The sequence below is a fragment of the Zonotrichia leucophrys genome, chromosome 20 (genome assembly GCF_028769735.1).
Source record: "Zonotrichia leucophrys gambelii isolate GWCS_2022_RI chromosome 20, RI_Zleu_2.0, whole genome shotgun sequence".
NCBI classification, from domain to species: Eukaryota; Metazoa; Chordata; class Aves; order Passeriformes; family Passerellidae; genus Zonotrichia; species Zonotrichia leucophrys.
This window is the reverse complement of record NC_088189.1, coordinates 405,367-420,798: the sequence shown is the minus strand read 5'-3', so window position 1 is coordinate 420,798 and position 15,432 is coordinate 405,367. Positions and strand designations below refer to the sequence as shown.

Below are 15,432 nucleotides of genomic sequence, written 5' to 3'. Positions count from 1 at the left end.
ATCCACTTCCAGACTAGAGTTGGAGCTGAGCATTAAAACTCTCCTGGAGCCAGCCCCAGCCACTCACCCGGGTGTGACAAACAGAGAGTTCCTGTCTGGAACAAATTAGGTTAAGAAGCTAAAGAGATGGCCCTACACACATTAATCAAACAGACAGATATTGGGAGAATATCTCCAGTCTTCTTTATTTTCATTTATAGAAAAGTATTAATATTAGTAAGCAGAATATAAGGAAACTATTTCAAGTATTTCCCAGTCAAAAACACAAGGCTATAGTCAGCCCTCCTGGCACAGCTGAGCTGACTTCCTATTTAGAGCCCCAGGAGACTGCATCGCATTTTGGGCCAACTCAGAGATGTTCCTTGAAGCTGAAGTCAAGGGCCAGTTTGTCTCTATTCTCACAGATTTGAAAAGCACATTTCTAAGTTCTGTCATTACCTCAGCAGCACAAGATCAACCCTCTCTAAGACTGAGGGCCAAATGAAATTATGAGGCCAGGGAGGATGAAAATAGAAGGAACAGAATCACAAGCAAGAGCAGGAAGTATCCACAAAGCGCTGTTGCCACAAAAAGAAGGCACTTGGATTAATTTATTTTGCATTGTTGATTCTTCATTAAGACTTTTAAAAAATAATAATTAAACCTGATTTCTTATGGCCTTTTTTGTTTGATTTGTTATTTGGTAAATTCTCATTCCTTTCAAGAAAGGAGTAATTGCAAGAAGTCATCAAGGTCAGACAAGATTCTCTCAGGGAAAAAAGAGATTGGCAGTTCCCACCTGATTTCCTTGTAAATTGAGGAGCGCACACACACACACAGAGGATTCCAGGTGGCTGTGTCCAGCCAGCACCTCTGGAAAGGCAGGGAAAGCAAAGTCTCTGACACGGAGCAGTCCCTGCTCTGGCTGGGGCTCTGCTGCTGCCGCACACTGGGGCTTGCAGGGACTGCCAGGAGAGGTCAGATGAACAAGAAACTGTGAACAGAAGGGCAGGAACAAGTGTCCAGCCGGCGAATTCTCCTCCAGGTTCCCTTGCATCGATGGTTCCCCACCGCCTGCCAGTGCAACAGCTGATTCCTGAAACAGTCATTAAAGTGAGAGAAAATGAGCTGCACCTCCCCTGCAGGGCAGTCACCACGAGGTACAATAGGGCTTAAATCACCCAGCAAATCCCATTTAGTCTGTAACATCCCTTTTTACTCCATGGGCCCGATTCTGCCTCTCTACCCTGTAAAGCAGCAGCAGCCACAGAGAGGCCCACAGGTTGTACTAATGTGAAGTAAAACCTAACAGTGACAGGAACAGACACTTTTCTGTAGCACTGTGCCCTTTCCCAGATTTTATCATTTAAGGATTTGGATTTGAGGATTTTATAATTTAAGGTTTAAGGAAATTTCTCACATCAATATCTCCCATCCCTGACCCCTGGAGAAGCACAGCTACCACAACTGGATCAACTCTTGCTCTGTGCAGAGAGCTGCCCACAGAGAGCCCAAAGACCCCTGATTTCTCCAGAGAGCTGCATGCAGCGCACTGTGCCCCTGAAACAAGTGGCTCGAGGGGGAAGAATCAGAAATTCCACATGAAGCCAAGGGTAAAGCTCTCACTGCGGGCTGGCGGCGCCGTCCCCGCGGCAGGGCTGCCCCGGGCGGTGCAGGGCTGGGGGCTGGCACTCCACGCAGAGCCGCAGCCCCTCCCGGAGCCCGCTCATCCAGCGCTGGCCGTGCCGGCAGCCCGGCGCCAGGGACACCAGCTGGAACTGCACGCAGTACCTGCAACACAACAGCCAGCTCAGCTCAAACTGCAGGCACACGCCTGCCACACCACCGACCTCTGATTAAGAACAACCGAACCGCACCAAAAAATCCCCCCCCTCCAAGGTCATTAAGAGCAGAACATGTCATGTACCTGAATTTTGACAAGGTTAATAAACAGGGGATAAAACTACTCTTCTGAGGCTTTCAGCTAACATATAAAAAGTATCAGGTGTGACTGGCATCTGTTTTTACCAATAGGGAGACAGACTGGTCAAGCATTTGACTAATCTAATTCCAAGTCTGGTATCCACTTGCTGAGCCACATTTCCTCTATCGTCTCCCCTCAGTTATTTAGAATGGGTTTTGTAGAGCCGGTTGTGATGGGAGCTAAGATTTGGACTGTAAAGGTTTTCCTCGTGATGCTCTCCCACCTGCAACCAGAGAGGCTCTGCGGGTGGAGCACAGCCAAGTCCCTGAGCCACAACCTCCAACTTACCCTGCCCTTTCACTGCCATCAGCTGCAGCTCTTTTCTTCCTCGCTTTTCCAAAGCCTCCCGTAGTTATTAATGCTGGGACTGTGTATACCAAAGAGAAAGGGTACAGAGTGTCAGTGGCAATGGTGCTTTAAGGCTCGTTATGTCTGCAGAATAGAAAAGATGGGCTTTCAATTTCATAGGGTTTTAGCTTTAGAAATATATATATATATATTTATATATATATATATGAAAAAAATAAGTGTGCAACATTCACTCACAGAAGTTTTAAAGAGACATAAATCTGCCAATCTCACCAAAATTTCCAGAGATTTGCACTTGTATAAGTGAGAGCAGAGCAGACCTGTAACATCTCACTTTTGGAACACAGTGGATCACAGCAAATGGTAGGCACCACTTTCACCATTGTCCCATGAAGGACTTGTCTAAGCTCTTACGTGAAGAGCTCAGTTCTCAATTAGCCCAGGCAGGCCCACAGCAAACATACCACTGCCTAAAAACAATCCTTCAAACAGAGGAAAAAACAGCTCTGCGGACCCAAACCAGAGTCCTCGCCAGGACTATCCAGGCACTTTTCCATGGACTTACTGAGGGACTGCTGGCACTCTGTTCCCTGCTGACTCCAGTACTCCACGCAGCCAGCCCTCTCCTCCAGAGCAGGACACGATTCTCCCCCGTTCCTGGGCTCCTGGATGATGTGCCTCGTCCGGACGCGATAGGTTGTCTTGCAAGGCTCTGCACAGCCACTCCAGGCACTCCACTGAGATACGACACAGGGGATCGCTGGAGGAAAAGCAACGGAGATGTGGAAGGTTACAGGAGTCATGCCAGTGAAATGCCTGCTGCAGAAATAACACTTTTGGACATAGCTCAGCACATCCTTCCTTATTTCAGAGCTGTCCCATGGTTGTCTTGGGCAGTTCTCAGCAGTTCTTCTCCAGGCTCTTCCCTACAGGCGCCGCTGAGCCCAGCGGTGCCGGTCTGCAGTCCCTCACCTGGGCAGGCCCGGCCGCAGTCCCTCACCTGGGCAGGCCGGGCCGCAGCCGCTCACCTGGGCAGGCCGGGCCACAGTCCCTCACCTGGGTATGCCCGGCCGCAGTCTCTCACCTGGTAGGCCGGGCCGCAGCGCTCACCTGGGCAGGCCCGGCCGCAGTCCCTCACCTGGGCAGGCTGGGCCGCAGTCCCTCACCTGGGCAGGCAGGGCCGCAGCCGCTCACCTGGGTAGGCCCGGCCGCAGCCGCTCACCTGGGCAGGCCGGGCCGCAGCCGCTCACCTGGGCAGGCCGGGCCACAGTCCCTCACCTGGGTATGCCCGGCCGCAGTCCCTCAGCTGGGCAGGCCCGGCCGCAGTCCCTCACCTGGGCAGGCCCGTGCGTAGTCGTGGCAGCAGTCGAGGGCGCGGGCGCACGCCTGGTCGCAGTAGCAGGGCCCGGAGGAGCCGTCGGGCCGCAGGCCGGCGCTCAGGCAGCCGCGGTCGCGGCCGGGGCAGCAGAGCCCGAGGGCGGCGCAGCCCGAGGGGCGGCGGGGCAGCGCCGGCGGCAGCAGCAGCAGCGCCGAGAGCACCGGGAGCCAGCGGGCACGGCCGGCCATGGCCCCGGACAGGCGGGGCCGGGCGGGGCCGGGCAGGCGGCAGGTGCCGCTCCCATCGCTCTGTGCCCTCATCGCCTGCCTGCTCCGTGCTCTCATCGCTCCATGCCCCCATCTCCTGCCCCTCTGTGCCCTCACCGCCTGCCTGCTCCGTGCTCTCATCGCTCCATGCCCCCATCTCCTGCCCCTCTGTGCCCTCATCGCCTGCCCCTCCGTGCCGCCCCACACTGGCCGCGCACCCCGCAGTCCCTTTCTGTGGACTCGTCAAACCAAAAACTCTTCAGCCCTGACTGCTGGCATTTACCCACCAGATTATCGACACATTGTCATGGAAAGATAATGTGTCGATAATCTGGTGGAGACGAATTTTCTTTGGGGATTTGACTCCAGCATACCTCAGGAGCCATGAAGAATGGAAAGTACTTCACTGCCAGTACAGCAGCTCCTAAGGACAGCAATCCAGCTGGCTATGCTACCTCTCTAAAGAATTACCCTGAATTTTCTTCTTTATTCGAAATGCAAGAGGCTTAGAGAGATTACAGCCACTCCTGTGAATTATTTAGCTATTCAGTACAAAGCAAAGGGCTTTACTGTAACTTTTTAATCAAAGAGGCTTGCTCTAAAATATTGATCACAACAGATGTTATACCTTGCTGAACATTGAATTGGGATTTATAAAACCCACCCACTGACTTTTTTTTTTGCAAGTGATTATGCTATTGTACTAAGACTGGGTATGGACAGTGCTCCAACTTCAGGGAAACTGCAGCAAAGATGTTTCTAGAAAAAGAGAAAATAACATGAGAGGACAGGTTAACACCTTCAACGTGTACAATTTTGGAGGCATGGGCATAGAGGAGACCTGGCACTGCATCAGTTTGGGCATAACATGGTAAAATGTTCCAAAAAGATAAGAAATAGAGCATTAGCTTCTTTGTATATCACTAGATGTCTGCAGCAAAGAACAGGCATCTCATTTGCTTGGCAGTGGTCAGATATTGTCAGCTTGGAAATCACACGTGTGGCAAATCCTCCAGTGAGCAAGAGGCATAAAGGCTAAAGACTGGGAGAGGAAAGAGAAGAGCACTAGAAATCAGTAGCTATGGGGTCCAGGAAGCTGGAATTTAAAGATATCGTGTTAATTCCTGCCTCTGCCAATGAGTCACTCACTGTGTGACCTCGGGTAAGTCATTTAACCAAGGCATGTCTCGTTCTTGATCTAGAGCAGGAAGGACATTCCCAAGGAGATTGCATTACTCAGCTGATTCCTTCACACCCAGCAGAGGCGGGTGCAGCTCTTGTGCAATTCCCTGAGGGGCACTAACAGAGCACAGCTCCCAGTCCAGCACTCTTGCTGCCCTGCTCCACATCCCCCTGCCAACAGCTGAGCTACAAGGAACGCCTTCACCTTATTCTGAGATACACAGACTGAAGTTTAGCTTTAGAAAGCTATGGGTCTACATAAATACTGCAATTTTGACTGGCCCTGTATGGCTAGGAAAGTTGGATCTCGGTCCAGGCATCTCAGAAGGAGATGCCCAGCAAGCTCCTGGGAGCAAACTTTGTTTCTTGTCTTACATTCCCAGAGTGAAAGCAGCTCTCCCTTGTTCTGGTTTGACATAGCCTTGGGGATTTTTTAGGGTTTGGGGGTTTTTTTCCCCTGACAGGCTCTAAAGATGCCAAGGAAACATGGCCCAAGACATGCTGGACCATCAACCCAGCAACAGATTTCTAGCAAGACAAATTGCCAAGTCTGGATGGGTCTGCTGGCCCTGTGAGGAGCCAAGCAAGTGTGCTTTTACAGAAAGGACATGTGGCTAGTCTGTCATACAGGGAGAGGTTCAGGAGCAGAACAGCTTGGAGGGATGTCCTTGGGAACACCAGTGGGTGTTCACTGTAGTATAAAAAGGGGCATTCTTCGTTGATGAAAATAATAGTTGGTCACCATAGAAGTTTTAAGAGCCATACAAGCAGAGGATGGTAACCTTTGGGGAAAACAGGTAACTGCAACTTCTCCTCCAGGTTCTTTGGAACTGTCTTTGCCCTGGGATCTCTGCACAGACAGACAACCAAGTGCAGCTCTCTGGGACTTCTGGTAGGCTCACCTTTTATTCTGCTGCCTTCAGGACTTGGCCCATGAGTCCCAGCACACATTCTACAGTGTGGGGATCACCAGAAATTCTTGACAAGTCCGATGACTTGTGCTGTGAATGGTAAAGGAAGGCTGTTGCCTGAATGACCAGAGCTGCCTATAGACCTCACAACTATGGTTCAGTAGCTGGACATCATAGAGAAACAAGGTAGGAGATTTCCTTGGTTGGTTTTCCCAAAACTGGATGACACCATTCCTATCGGAATGACAAAAAAGGTCGTCACATCTAGACCACATCAGCAGAAAACCACAGGACTGACCTGAGTAACATCTCCACCGCTGCAAGGGATCTGCCAAGAGGTGTGGAAGAGTCTAATAGTAAAAAAGTTATAGCTGCAGAACATCTGTTTAAAACAGTGGATGTTGTACGAGACAGAAATACTCTGCTTTGAAACAAAGTCTTCTTACTGCCTGGAGCAGACTAAGGGTCCCAAAATCTGGATGTTCTTTGGGTGCTCACAAACACAAGTTGTGCTTCATTAGCTGTCCATGGTAATGTCAAGCCTGTCAACACAGCTGATGTGTCATATAATCTTATCACTGAACAGAGAGGAAGTAACACAGCAATTAGAAGCAGCAATTAGTAATGGGCTGTGCTTTGCTATAAACTAATGCAGCAGTTAACACATGGGTCTAAAAAGAATATAATAATCACCATGCAGTCAAAATATGCCTGGGTCTTTGGGAATACAAATGTTAAAACTCTCCCTATGTATGAAAATTTCTATTAAAAGCAACATCAGACAGAGAAATAATCTGTGCCATTTTTCTCTAAATGCTCATGGCACCAAGAAACAGATCTGTTTGAGAAAAGTAAACATTTGCTTAAACATACCAGCCCAGTGAGTGACTCCAGGCTTCAGTTTATAAAGTTACACAGCACCAACAGCAAGGTCTGTTTCTGTCCCGCTGATGGAGCGGAGCTGGGCCTGGCCCAGCCCTGCAGAGCCCCCCGAGCCGCACAGTGCGGCTCTGCTGCAGGGAGCCCTCCTGGCACAGAGCAGCTGCAGCCCGGCCTCCATCCAGAGCACACCTGAGCTCCATCCCCGCGTTCAGCCATCCAGCACACAAACTCGGGAGCTGGCCAGGGCCACTGAAACTCAGACTGCTTTAAATTCAGAGTTAAACCTCCTCATACCCACCTCTTACCAAAGGAACGTAGTAAGAGATTTTCCAACGGGGTTGTCGGTCTCCCATGGCTGCTACAGCCCAAGCAGTGTCTGTACCGGCTCCCCACGCCCCAAGAGGTTCTGTCACAGCTGCTCTGGGGACACCGCGGCAGACTGGGGGCCTCAGGGGAACCGGGGCGACGGTCTCCGGTGGGGCTCCGGGTAGCCCGCGGCCAAAGGCCGGCCGGCGCCCCTGAGGGTCAGCAGCGGCGGCACAGCGCCCCCTGCCCGGAGGCCCACCCTGCCCCAGTTCCCTTCAGGAGCCCAAACCTGCCCCGAGTGCCCAACCTCCCGTTTCCTCTTTAGGAGCCCAAACCCTGCCCCGGGTGCCCCCAGGTGCCCAAACCATCCCTGCAGCATTCAGGGGTTGCCTGGGATTAGTAATGTACCAACCAGGGTGGATTAGTAACCTACCAAGTTTCAAATTTCATCCAGATGCATACATGCAATAGCAGCAGAGCTTGAAACCTGACCTGAGCAACTGCTCTTGCAGAGGCAACAGAACGTGCCAAGAATGTGTTTCAGCTGCAGGTCTCTCCAGCTCCCATTGGACAAGCACCCTCTCCTACTACAGAATGTTTGCTGGTGGGTCTGCTCATTACATTAATGAAAGTAATTGTATTAGCAGCAGTTCTGGTCCCTCACCAGTAAGCAGTTTTAAGGGATCAGGCTGCTTACATTAATTGAATAAGAAAAATCTCTACTCAATTTAATTGAAGACTGCTCTGAATGTTGAATAGTAGCCGATTTTCCATCATTGCTGTTTCCCACTAAGCACACATGCCAAAGCCCACCCTCAGCTCAGACACCTCAAGCCCCATCCCAGAACCACTGAAACTGATTAATTATGCAGATGAGCAAACTGCACCTCTCCCCAGACCGGCAGCACAGCAGCAGCCCCAGCCTCAGCCAAGCACTCCGGCTCCAGGGTATGTGGAGCGCTGTTGCCATGAGACACCTGTTGGCTTGAGGCAGCAGGCAGCTCCAGCACCACGCTGGTGCTGTGCTCTTCAACTCCCCAAACCGCTGCGAGATCTAGGAATGAACTGTTAAACGTGGGTCAAGAGAATTTCAGTTACCAGCCAAACCAACCCATTACTCAAGATTTTATTAAAACCAGGCTTCTAACAGTACAGAAACACACTGGGCTGCAGCACCCGACACACCTTGCCCGCTTCACAGGCTGCCAGGGATACAGCACGGCAGCTTTCTGGATGGCAGGGGAGAACCAAGCCCTGACGCCCCTCCTTACACACAAGGCCATCCATCCTCCCAGTAAAGGCTTCCTTGCCTTGCATGCTATGGCATGATCTGCGCCAGGCAGGGAACGCAGCCCCTGCCCACAAAAGTATCCAACTGCATTAAACACACGGCAAGTTCCAGAATCCATTCCAGTTACATGCTTTGTACCCAGGGGACAGAAATTGTAGCACCCTCTAAGCTGGCAGGACACAAACTCGTCACTCCTGACGGCTTTGAGAGGTCAGAACTATTGCAGGGTATGGGAATGCTGTGGCTTGAATGAGGATCCCAGGCAGCTGCATGGGAGCAGCAGAACCATCCATCTTCTTAAGCAGAACACTCAAACTCCAGCAGGACCCAGGACAACTTTTTGTAAATCTCAACCTGTCAAGAGAACAGACAACATTCTGTCTATCCACTGTACCACAAAGCCACTCCAGCCCCATAAAAACCACTAGACAACAGCTACTCTCTAAAGAGGAGGAGTTTCCTCCATGCCGAGCACTCCAAACAGGGTGAACTCAAACTGCACTGCAGGAGCTTTAGGGCAGGACTTGACAAGAACTAACAGGGCAGAGAGTGCCAGAGAAACATTCAGTCAGCTCAACCAGCTCCACCATTTGAACTGAGTACTTGCATGCTTTTGCTGAGTGAGGGCACAATCCTGCTCTTGGGAGACAGAGCAGCTGCTCTCAACAGCAACATCAGGCTGGAACTGATGATCTGATGAAGTTCTATTATGCACATTTTCTAAAAAAATTAGTGAAATGCTAACCAGACAGACAGATTTTCAGATGTCACATAGTTTATCTTCAAGTAACAAAAAGAACACCAAAAGCAATCCCTCTCTTACAAACACATTGCTGAAAGCATGACTTTTATCCACTTCTCAAGACATTGAGAACCTCCCATTGGGGGGAGTGAACTCAAAAACTATAAAGAACAAAAGCTCCCAGACTTTGCAAGAAGTACCTTAACACTGCTTAAATAGGACAAGACAAAAACATTACATTTATAATCTTGAACTGAAATCTTTCAGACCTCTCTGCCCTTAATTTGAGATCTTTGGAAAAAACTTTAGCAGGAACTTCCCTGCAGGAAACTACTTTTTTAACAGGGATACTTCTGCAATACTAATCCCCACTCTGCCCAACATCCAGGGACTTTAACTTGTCAAGGCACTGCAGAAGCAACTTCCTTGGAAAAAGGTATTCTTTCCCTTTTTTCTTTATTAAACCCAGTGAACACAGGTGAATTAAAGACTTACCATTCTCCCCTGACAAAGGGGCACACATGGTGGAGCAAACCAGACAATGTCCTCATCCACATCTCTTCATTGTCAGCTGCAGCCTGAACTTCAGGTCTCCCCAAGGCTCAACTCCCCACCTCTGCCTTCACAGTGCCCTGGGGGTAAAGCCAGAGGAACTGTCAGCACCAGACCCTGTCAGGGTGTGGGACACAGCAGCCGCTCCCTGCTGGTGCATCAGACACGATCTGGCTTGAACAGCAAGTAATCAACACTGTCGCTCTGATGGGGAAAAAACTCAGTCATCACTGACACCAGCAAGTCCCCAGGAGCTGTGGCTGCACACTCACAGCAGCTGTGCCACACTCCCACATCCCTGGCAGAGCCGCAGGCACTCTGGGCTAACAGCAGAGCCATGCCCACTCTGGCAATCCTCTGCACTCCCTCAAGCTGGCCAGCAAGGGTCAGGGCACAGGAGCCCTGCCAGCAGCACCTCCACAGGGACAGCCTCAGCCAGAGTGGTTCCTGCTCCTTCCTGGGGCAGCTGCTGGGGCTGCCCATCACACAGGGCCCTTACAATGAGCCCTCTGAACACAGAGCAGCAGGGAAGCACACAGGACAGAGCTGTAAGCCACCACGCTGTTCCAGCTCAGCTCACATAGGGGCAGCTTGCAGCTTCCTGGCCTGCTGGTCGCTGTTCACTTTGGACATGATGGAACCAGAGGCCCAAAGGGCCTCAAAGCAATGTTTCTGCAGGAGGAAAATCCCTGCACTCTCACTTTTACGTTACTTAGGCTAACACTCATCAGTATGGTCTGTAGGGATAAAGTGGAAGCAACTCCCTTGCAGAAAGGTATTTCTTCCCCTTCCCCCCTCCCTTCTCCTTTGTAAATTTAATTAAATGTGATTCACACTTACTTCAAAGGCTTACCATTATTTGCTAGAGATTCAGGCACGGTAGAGCAAACCGGACAACTGCCCACATCACACACCTCTTCACTGTCAGCTGCAGCCTGAACTTCAGGTCTCCCCAAGGCTCAACTCCCCACTTTTGCCTTCAGTGCCCTGGGAGTAAAGCCAAAAACCATCAGCATCAGGGCCCCGATTTCATTATTTTGGGCATTTGTTAACACCAGGGTGTGGGACACAGCAGCCATTCCCTGCTGGTGCATCAGACAAGATCTGGCTTGAACAGCAAGTAATCAACACTGTCGCTCTGATGGGGAAAAAATTCAGTCATCACTTACACCAGCAAGTCCCCAGGAGCTGTGGCTGCACACCCCCAGCAGCTGTGCCACACACCCTCCCCGTCAGAACTATAGGCCATGAGGGAGTTAATGCAAATTCTTCCCCCAAAATGTGGATGGCTGGCATGCTCTACAAGTAGAGGACAGGGAAATAGTCCCAAAAACGGGAGAACAGCAATGTATGGGTGTTCTAGGGCAGAGTTCAAGACAGTTAAGTCATTTAACAGAAAAGGAGGCGTCAGAAAGAGATTAACATATTATTACTGCCTTTTGCAGCCCTAGGCCTGGTATCCACATGGGGCTCCCGTTCCCCGCCGGCAGGCGCCGTGCGGCCCAGGCCCCGAGCACCGGGCCCGGACGGCCCCTCGGGGCCGCCACCACCGCCCATCCGGGGCCCTGCAGGCCCGGCCGCGGGGCTCCTGCGGGAGGGACCCACACTGCTACCTTCAGTAACACCACCCTGGCAACGCGCGGCCCTTGTAACTTAGTAATTCCTTTGGAAGAGCAAATATAAATATGTGCGGTTTTAATTCGGTTCGGAACAGCTATTTTGCAGACTTACCGCCTGGCCCCGGCAGAGGCTCGGGCCTGCCGGCGCACGCCGGGGAAGTGCCCCCATCGCCGGCCTGGCTCCGGGCACGGGGCTCCCGCAGGCGCCCTGGGCTCCGCCGTCCTACGGAGAAACAAAGCACAATGAGCACCGGGAGCAGCGGACGGTCAGCAGCGGCCCGCGGCCGCTTCGCTGGTACATCAGACACGACCTGGCTTGGACAGCGATAGTCAACACTGCCGCTCTGACGGGGAAAGAGTCATCAGCTCCACCAGCGAGCGCCCGGGGATGAGCTCGGGTGAGCTCGACCGGCCACAAGGCGCGGCGCTGCCCCGGCCGACGGGCGCGCACAGAGACCCGGCCCACCCCCAGGGAAGGGGCGGGGGGAACTCCCGAACGCTCCCTGCCCGCAGCACACGCACTCACCTCGGCCGATCCGGAGCAAGAGGCCGTGGAGATCCGCGCGAGGGCATTTATGGGCTCCGCAGGCCCCGCCCCGGGCCCGCCCCGCTGAGGCGCCGCCGTCGCCGCCATGCCGGGCGGTGCCCTGCGGAGCCGCTGCTGCTGCCTCAGGAGCAGGGGCCGGCTCGCGGCGAGGGGCCGGGTGCCCATGCGCCCGCCCGGCGCTGTGGCGCGCTCGGAGCCGCGGAAGGGGCGGGAGGCGCCGCCATTTCGCGGTGCCGCGCGGGGCGGGCCCTGCGCCGCATGGCCAGGCCCGGCCGGGCTGTGTGCGGGTGAAGGCGGCCGGGGCAGGCGGAGCGGGGCGAGCAGTGGAGCCCGGGGTATCGGTACGTTTGGTATCCTTTGGGATCGCCGAGCGTGGCTTTGGACACTTAATTTTTTTTACAAACTAGAATAATAAACAAGAGTTAAGGGATACTCTGCCTTGTCCAAAGGCACGGCCGCTGCAGCGCCGACGGCCATCACGGCCGTGCTCCCCATGGCTGCCAGCCCGCAGCCGCGGCAGCGCGGTGGACGCGCCCGCTCTCGGCTCGGGGCTGTGTCGGGGGACCTGCCCCTGTCTGCAGGTACTTGGCTTTTAGGTGTTTAGACAGGTAAATTATGTTGCGTTAAATCGTCTGCCACTGACTAACGTAAGGAGCGAAATAGAAAACAAAGGACGTGTCTTGAATGCAAGCAGCCCAGTTTGTAACCCAAGCACTGAGTTGTGATTTTTATAGCTGAAACTTGGCCCTGGGCAGGGGGTGTGAGCGCAGTCCCGCCGCGCCGGGGGAGCCGCGCCGCGTGCCGGCCTCGCAATCTGCCGCTGTTCCCCGCGGCCAACAGCGCTGCCCGAGCCGCGCCCGCCCGGGGAGGCGGCACCTTCGGTCTGCAATAACACCAGCGGAGGAGATGGGGCTGAAATGCAGCAGGGCACGGGCAGGGAGGAACAAAGCCAGAAGCCTTTACAGCGTCTGGGACTAAACGCAGGAGAGAAAGAGCTGTGTCCTGAAGGAAGAAGCTGGGGTCCAGACTGGCTCAGAATCCTGCCATGGCTCCATGCTTTGCTTTTTTTCTGCTTGTAAAATACACACTGCTTAATTCAGCTCCTGTTAAAATGATTTCTCCAAATTAAGTGTGTTTGTAGGCAAATAATTTTTGAAAGCAGCTTATCAAACAGGACTTGTGGAATAAATCTTGATGCTGTTAATCCAAGTACCAGAACACCAAAAGATGAAAAGACAATCAAAGGAAGGACATTTTAAGAAGATTTCAGGGAAAATCTTGTTACACTGCAAACCCCTGTCACATGCACGATGCAAAAGGAACTGTAAACGTGATTTGTGCTGCCTAGCTTGGCAAGGAAGGGAAAGTGGGGAGGTCTGAGATAGTCAACAGCTGCAGCAGAACTTAGTATTAAATTTATTCAATTTTATGTTTGGATTTTATTCTCCTTGGCAAAACCAGGTGGAAAATATCTTTAGCTAAATGAGTTCTTCAGCTCAGGCTTGTTGGACTCGGGAAGTTCTCAAGAGGCAGCAAAAGTCTCCAGTGCCAGTTCTCCTCCTTGTTCCCCTGCAGCGCAGGGGGAGCTCTGGTGCCCCACAGCCCATCCCAGGACATCAGGGGACACTCCCGTGCCCTGCCCAGCGTTAGGGTAAATGGCTGAAAGACACATTTATTTCTTTTTAAAGTACCACAGCCCCGGAGAATTTATTTGCATTCTCTTACAGCCCTCACAGGGATTCTGTCAGCATCTCCCATGTGCCAGCTCATGAGTGTCAGCCCCGAACCATTCTTTTCTCTGGGCAGGGGAGATGGGAAAAGATGAACTGTTCTTGAATTGCTAAACAAATGTTTCATGTGCCATCCTCTTAACTGCTACATTTTTATGTTCAGGGTTCTTTTAAGACCAGAACTGATTATAAAGAAATCTAAAATTTGGTAGGGATAAAACCCCTGCTTTTCCAACATAACCTAAACCAGCACCAGATGCTACGATATTCCTGACTTTTCTAATACAGACTGTGATTTTCCAGCAAATAGACTTTATTTTAAAAAAAGCCATCAAGAAAGCCATTAAAAGATCTCCCTGAACTGTTGGGTCAGCAGCTTCACTGTGACAGTCTAAATAAAACAGTCAGCACACTGATGGGGGCTGGAAAAACAGCTTCATGAGCTTCTGCCAAATCACACACACTGTTCTTTTAGAATAGGAAAAATCCCAAACACAAAATTCACAGGATGGATTGCTTCTATGGCTCCAGGCTGCTTCCCATTCAGCTCTCCTACAGAGCCTTTTATAAGAATTAAAAGGTGCACTTTAGCTGTCTTGCAGGCCAATATTCCCAAAAAATTTTGCAGAAATTCTTTCAGATCTTAATCCTGAAAGCAAGACTGATGGATCACAAGGTCATATTTGTTCCTTGGGGAATCAGGCTCTGAAACCAGGAGTGGAAGATGGTGAGCGCAGCCCTCCCTGCCCTGCCCTGAGCAGCTCTGCGTGCAGAACGGCAGCAAGGTTGAAAGGCTGGGGCAGTGAGGGGGCAGTTCTGAGGAGAAACAAGAACACTGTTTCAGCTGTCTTCTGCCTTTGCTGCATCAGGCACAGAGGAGACAACAGGAAAAGCAAGGGACTGTAGTAGTCAGGCAAAGCCCCACTTTTATGCAGAGCTCACGTCAGCTTACCCAGCATCCACACGGTGCCACGGAGTGTCCCACCAGGAGGCTGTGACTGCAGCAAGGCCTGGGAGAGGAGACACTTCTCTTACACAGGCCCAAGAGGGGATCAGGGTGTTTAACAGCACTGCACAGCTCCCTGTGCCAAAGTGCCTTAATCCAGGTTCCTATAAAACACAGCATTAGCCACAAGTGACTGCTGCAGAAGAGTCCCAAGAGCAGGCTCTAGTCCCATCCAAGGAGAAAAGTCAAGTGCAGCAGATGAAGGTAGGGAGAACCTGGGTCCACTGCTGTCAGTGCACTCCCTGCTTTCCAATAGGAATGGTTTAGGAAGGAGTTTCTGAGTTGGAAAAATTTGCAATACAAAGCCTCAGCCTAGCAAGTTTCTTTTAATTTTTAAATGTACAGCATTTTAGTTCTACAAATGTAAAAAAAAATTAAAACCAAAAAAACCTTTACAATGTTTGGGGGTTTTTAGCTTATAATGATCACACACAACGTGATTCAATGCAATCTGGTCTTCAGTTCCTGTGGCCCGATTGCTTTGGATGATGCAAATAAAATGGCCAAGACATTTAGCTCTGAGACAGCGCCTGCAGGAACTGCCCTCTGTGGCAGCAGTTCCCGTGGGCGCCGCACACAGGCGTAGGAACTGCTCCTGCAGGTCACAGGTAAGTAAACACCGACCGTAGCTCACACTGGACGAGACACAGACACGTGTCAGCCTGCGGGGCCGGGCTGGGGCCAGCGCTGTGCAGGAGCCAGGCTCTGCTCTGCAGCACTGCCCCCACAAGCGCTGAGGCAACGCAAGGCTGTGGCTCAGCTTACAAGCAAACAAGGAAACAGAGTTAAAGTCTCTACTTCGAGGAAG

The 15,432-nt window shown here is 51.8% G+C and overlaps 1 protein-coding gene, 1 long non-coding RNA gene and 3 other non-coding genes across 6 annotated transcripts; all 5 read right to left on the bottom strand.

Annotated features, from left to right (window-relative positions):
• Positions 1–448: 448 nt before the first annotated feature.
• On the bottom strand, positions 449–3,910 carry LOC135456457 (somatomedin-B and thrombospondin type-1 domain-containing protein-like). Its single transcript, XM_064730308.1, has 5 exons — positions 3,607–3,910; positions 2,838–3,032; positions 2,252–2,330; positions 1,606–1,770; positions 449–1,075 (listed from the first exon to the last, which is right to left on the bottom strand). Exons 1-5 carry the CDS (start codon positions 3,908–3,910, stop codon positions 958–960), a joined length of 861 nt encoding a protein of 286 aa, XP_064586378.1. The 3' UTR covers positions 449–957.
• Positions 3,911–8,247: 4,337 nt separating this feature from the next.
• On the bottom strand, positions 8,248–11,886 carry LOC135456182 (uncharacterized). Of its 2 annotated transcripts, none has more exons than XR_010442468.1 (5): positions 11,868–11,886; positions 11,454–11,564; positions 10,576–10,709; positions 9,666–9,802; positions 8,248–8,782 (listed from the first exon to the last, which is right to left on the bottom strand). It is a non-coding gene; the product is annotated as an uncharacterized LOC135456182 (long non-coding RNA). The 2 variants fall into 2 exon arrangements; XR_010442467.1 differs by lacking the exon at positions 11,868–11,886 and adding an exon at positions 11,653–11,711.
• On the bottom strand, positions 9,873–9,963 carry LOC135456494 (small nucleolar SNORD12/SNORD106). The gene has a single exon (XR_010442558.1). It is a non-coding gene; the product is annotated as a small nucleolar SNORD12/SNORD106 (small nucleolar RNA).
• On the bottom strand, positions 10,807–10,897 carry LOC135456493 (small nucleolar SNORD12/SNORD106). Its single transcript, XR_010442557.1, has one exon. It is a non-coding gene; the product is annotated as a small nucleolar SNORD12/SNORD106 (small nucleolar RNA).
• Positions 11,633–11,717, bottom strand: LOC135456495 (small nucleolar SNORD12/SNORD106). Its single transcript, XR_010442560.1, has one exon. It is a non-coding gene; the product is annotated as a small nucleolar SNORD12/SNORD106 (small nucleolar RNA).
• Positions 11,887–15,432: the final 3,546 nt, after the last annotated feature.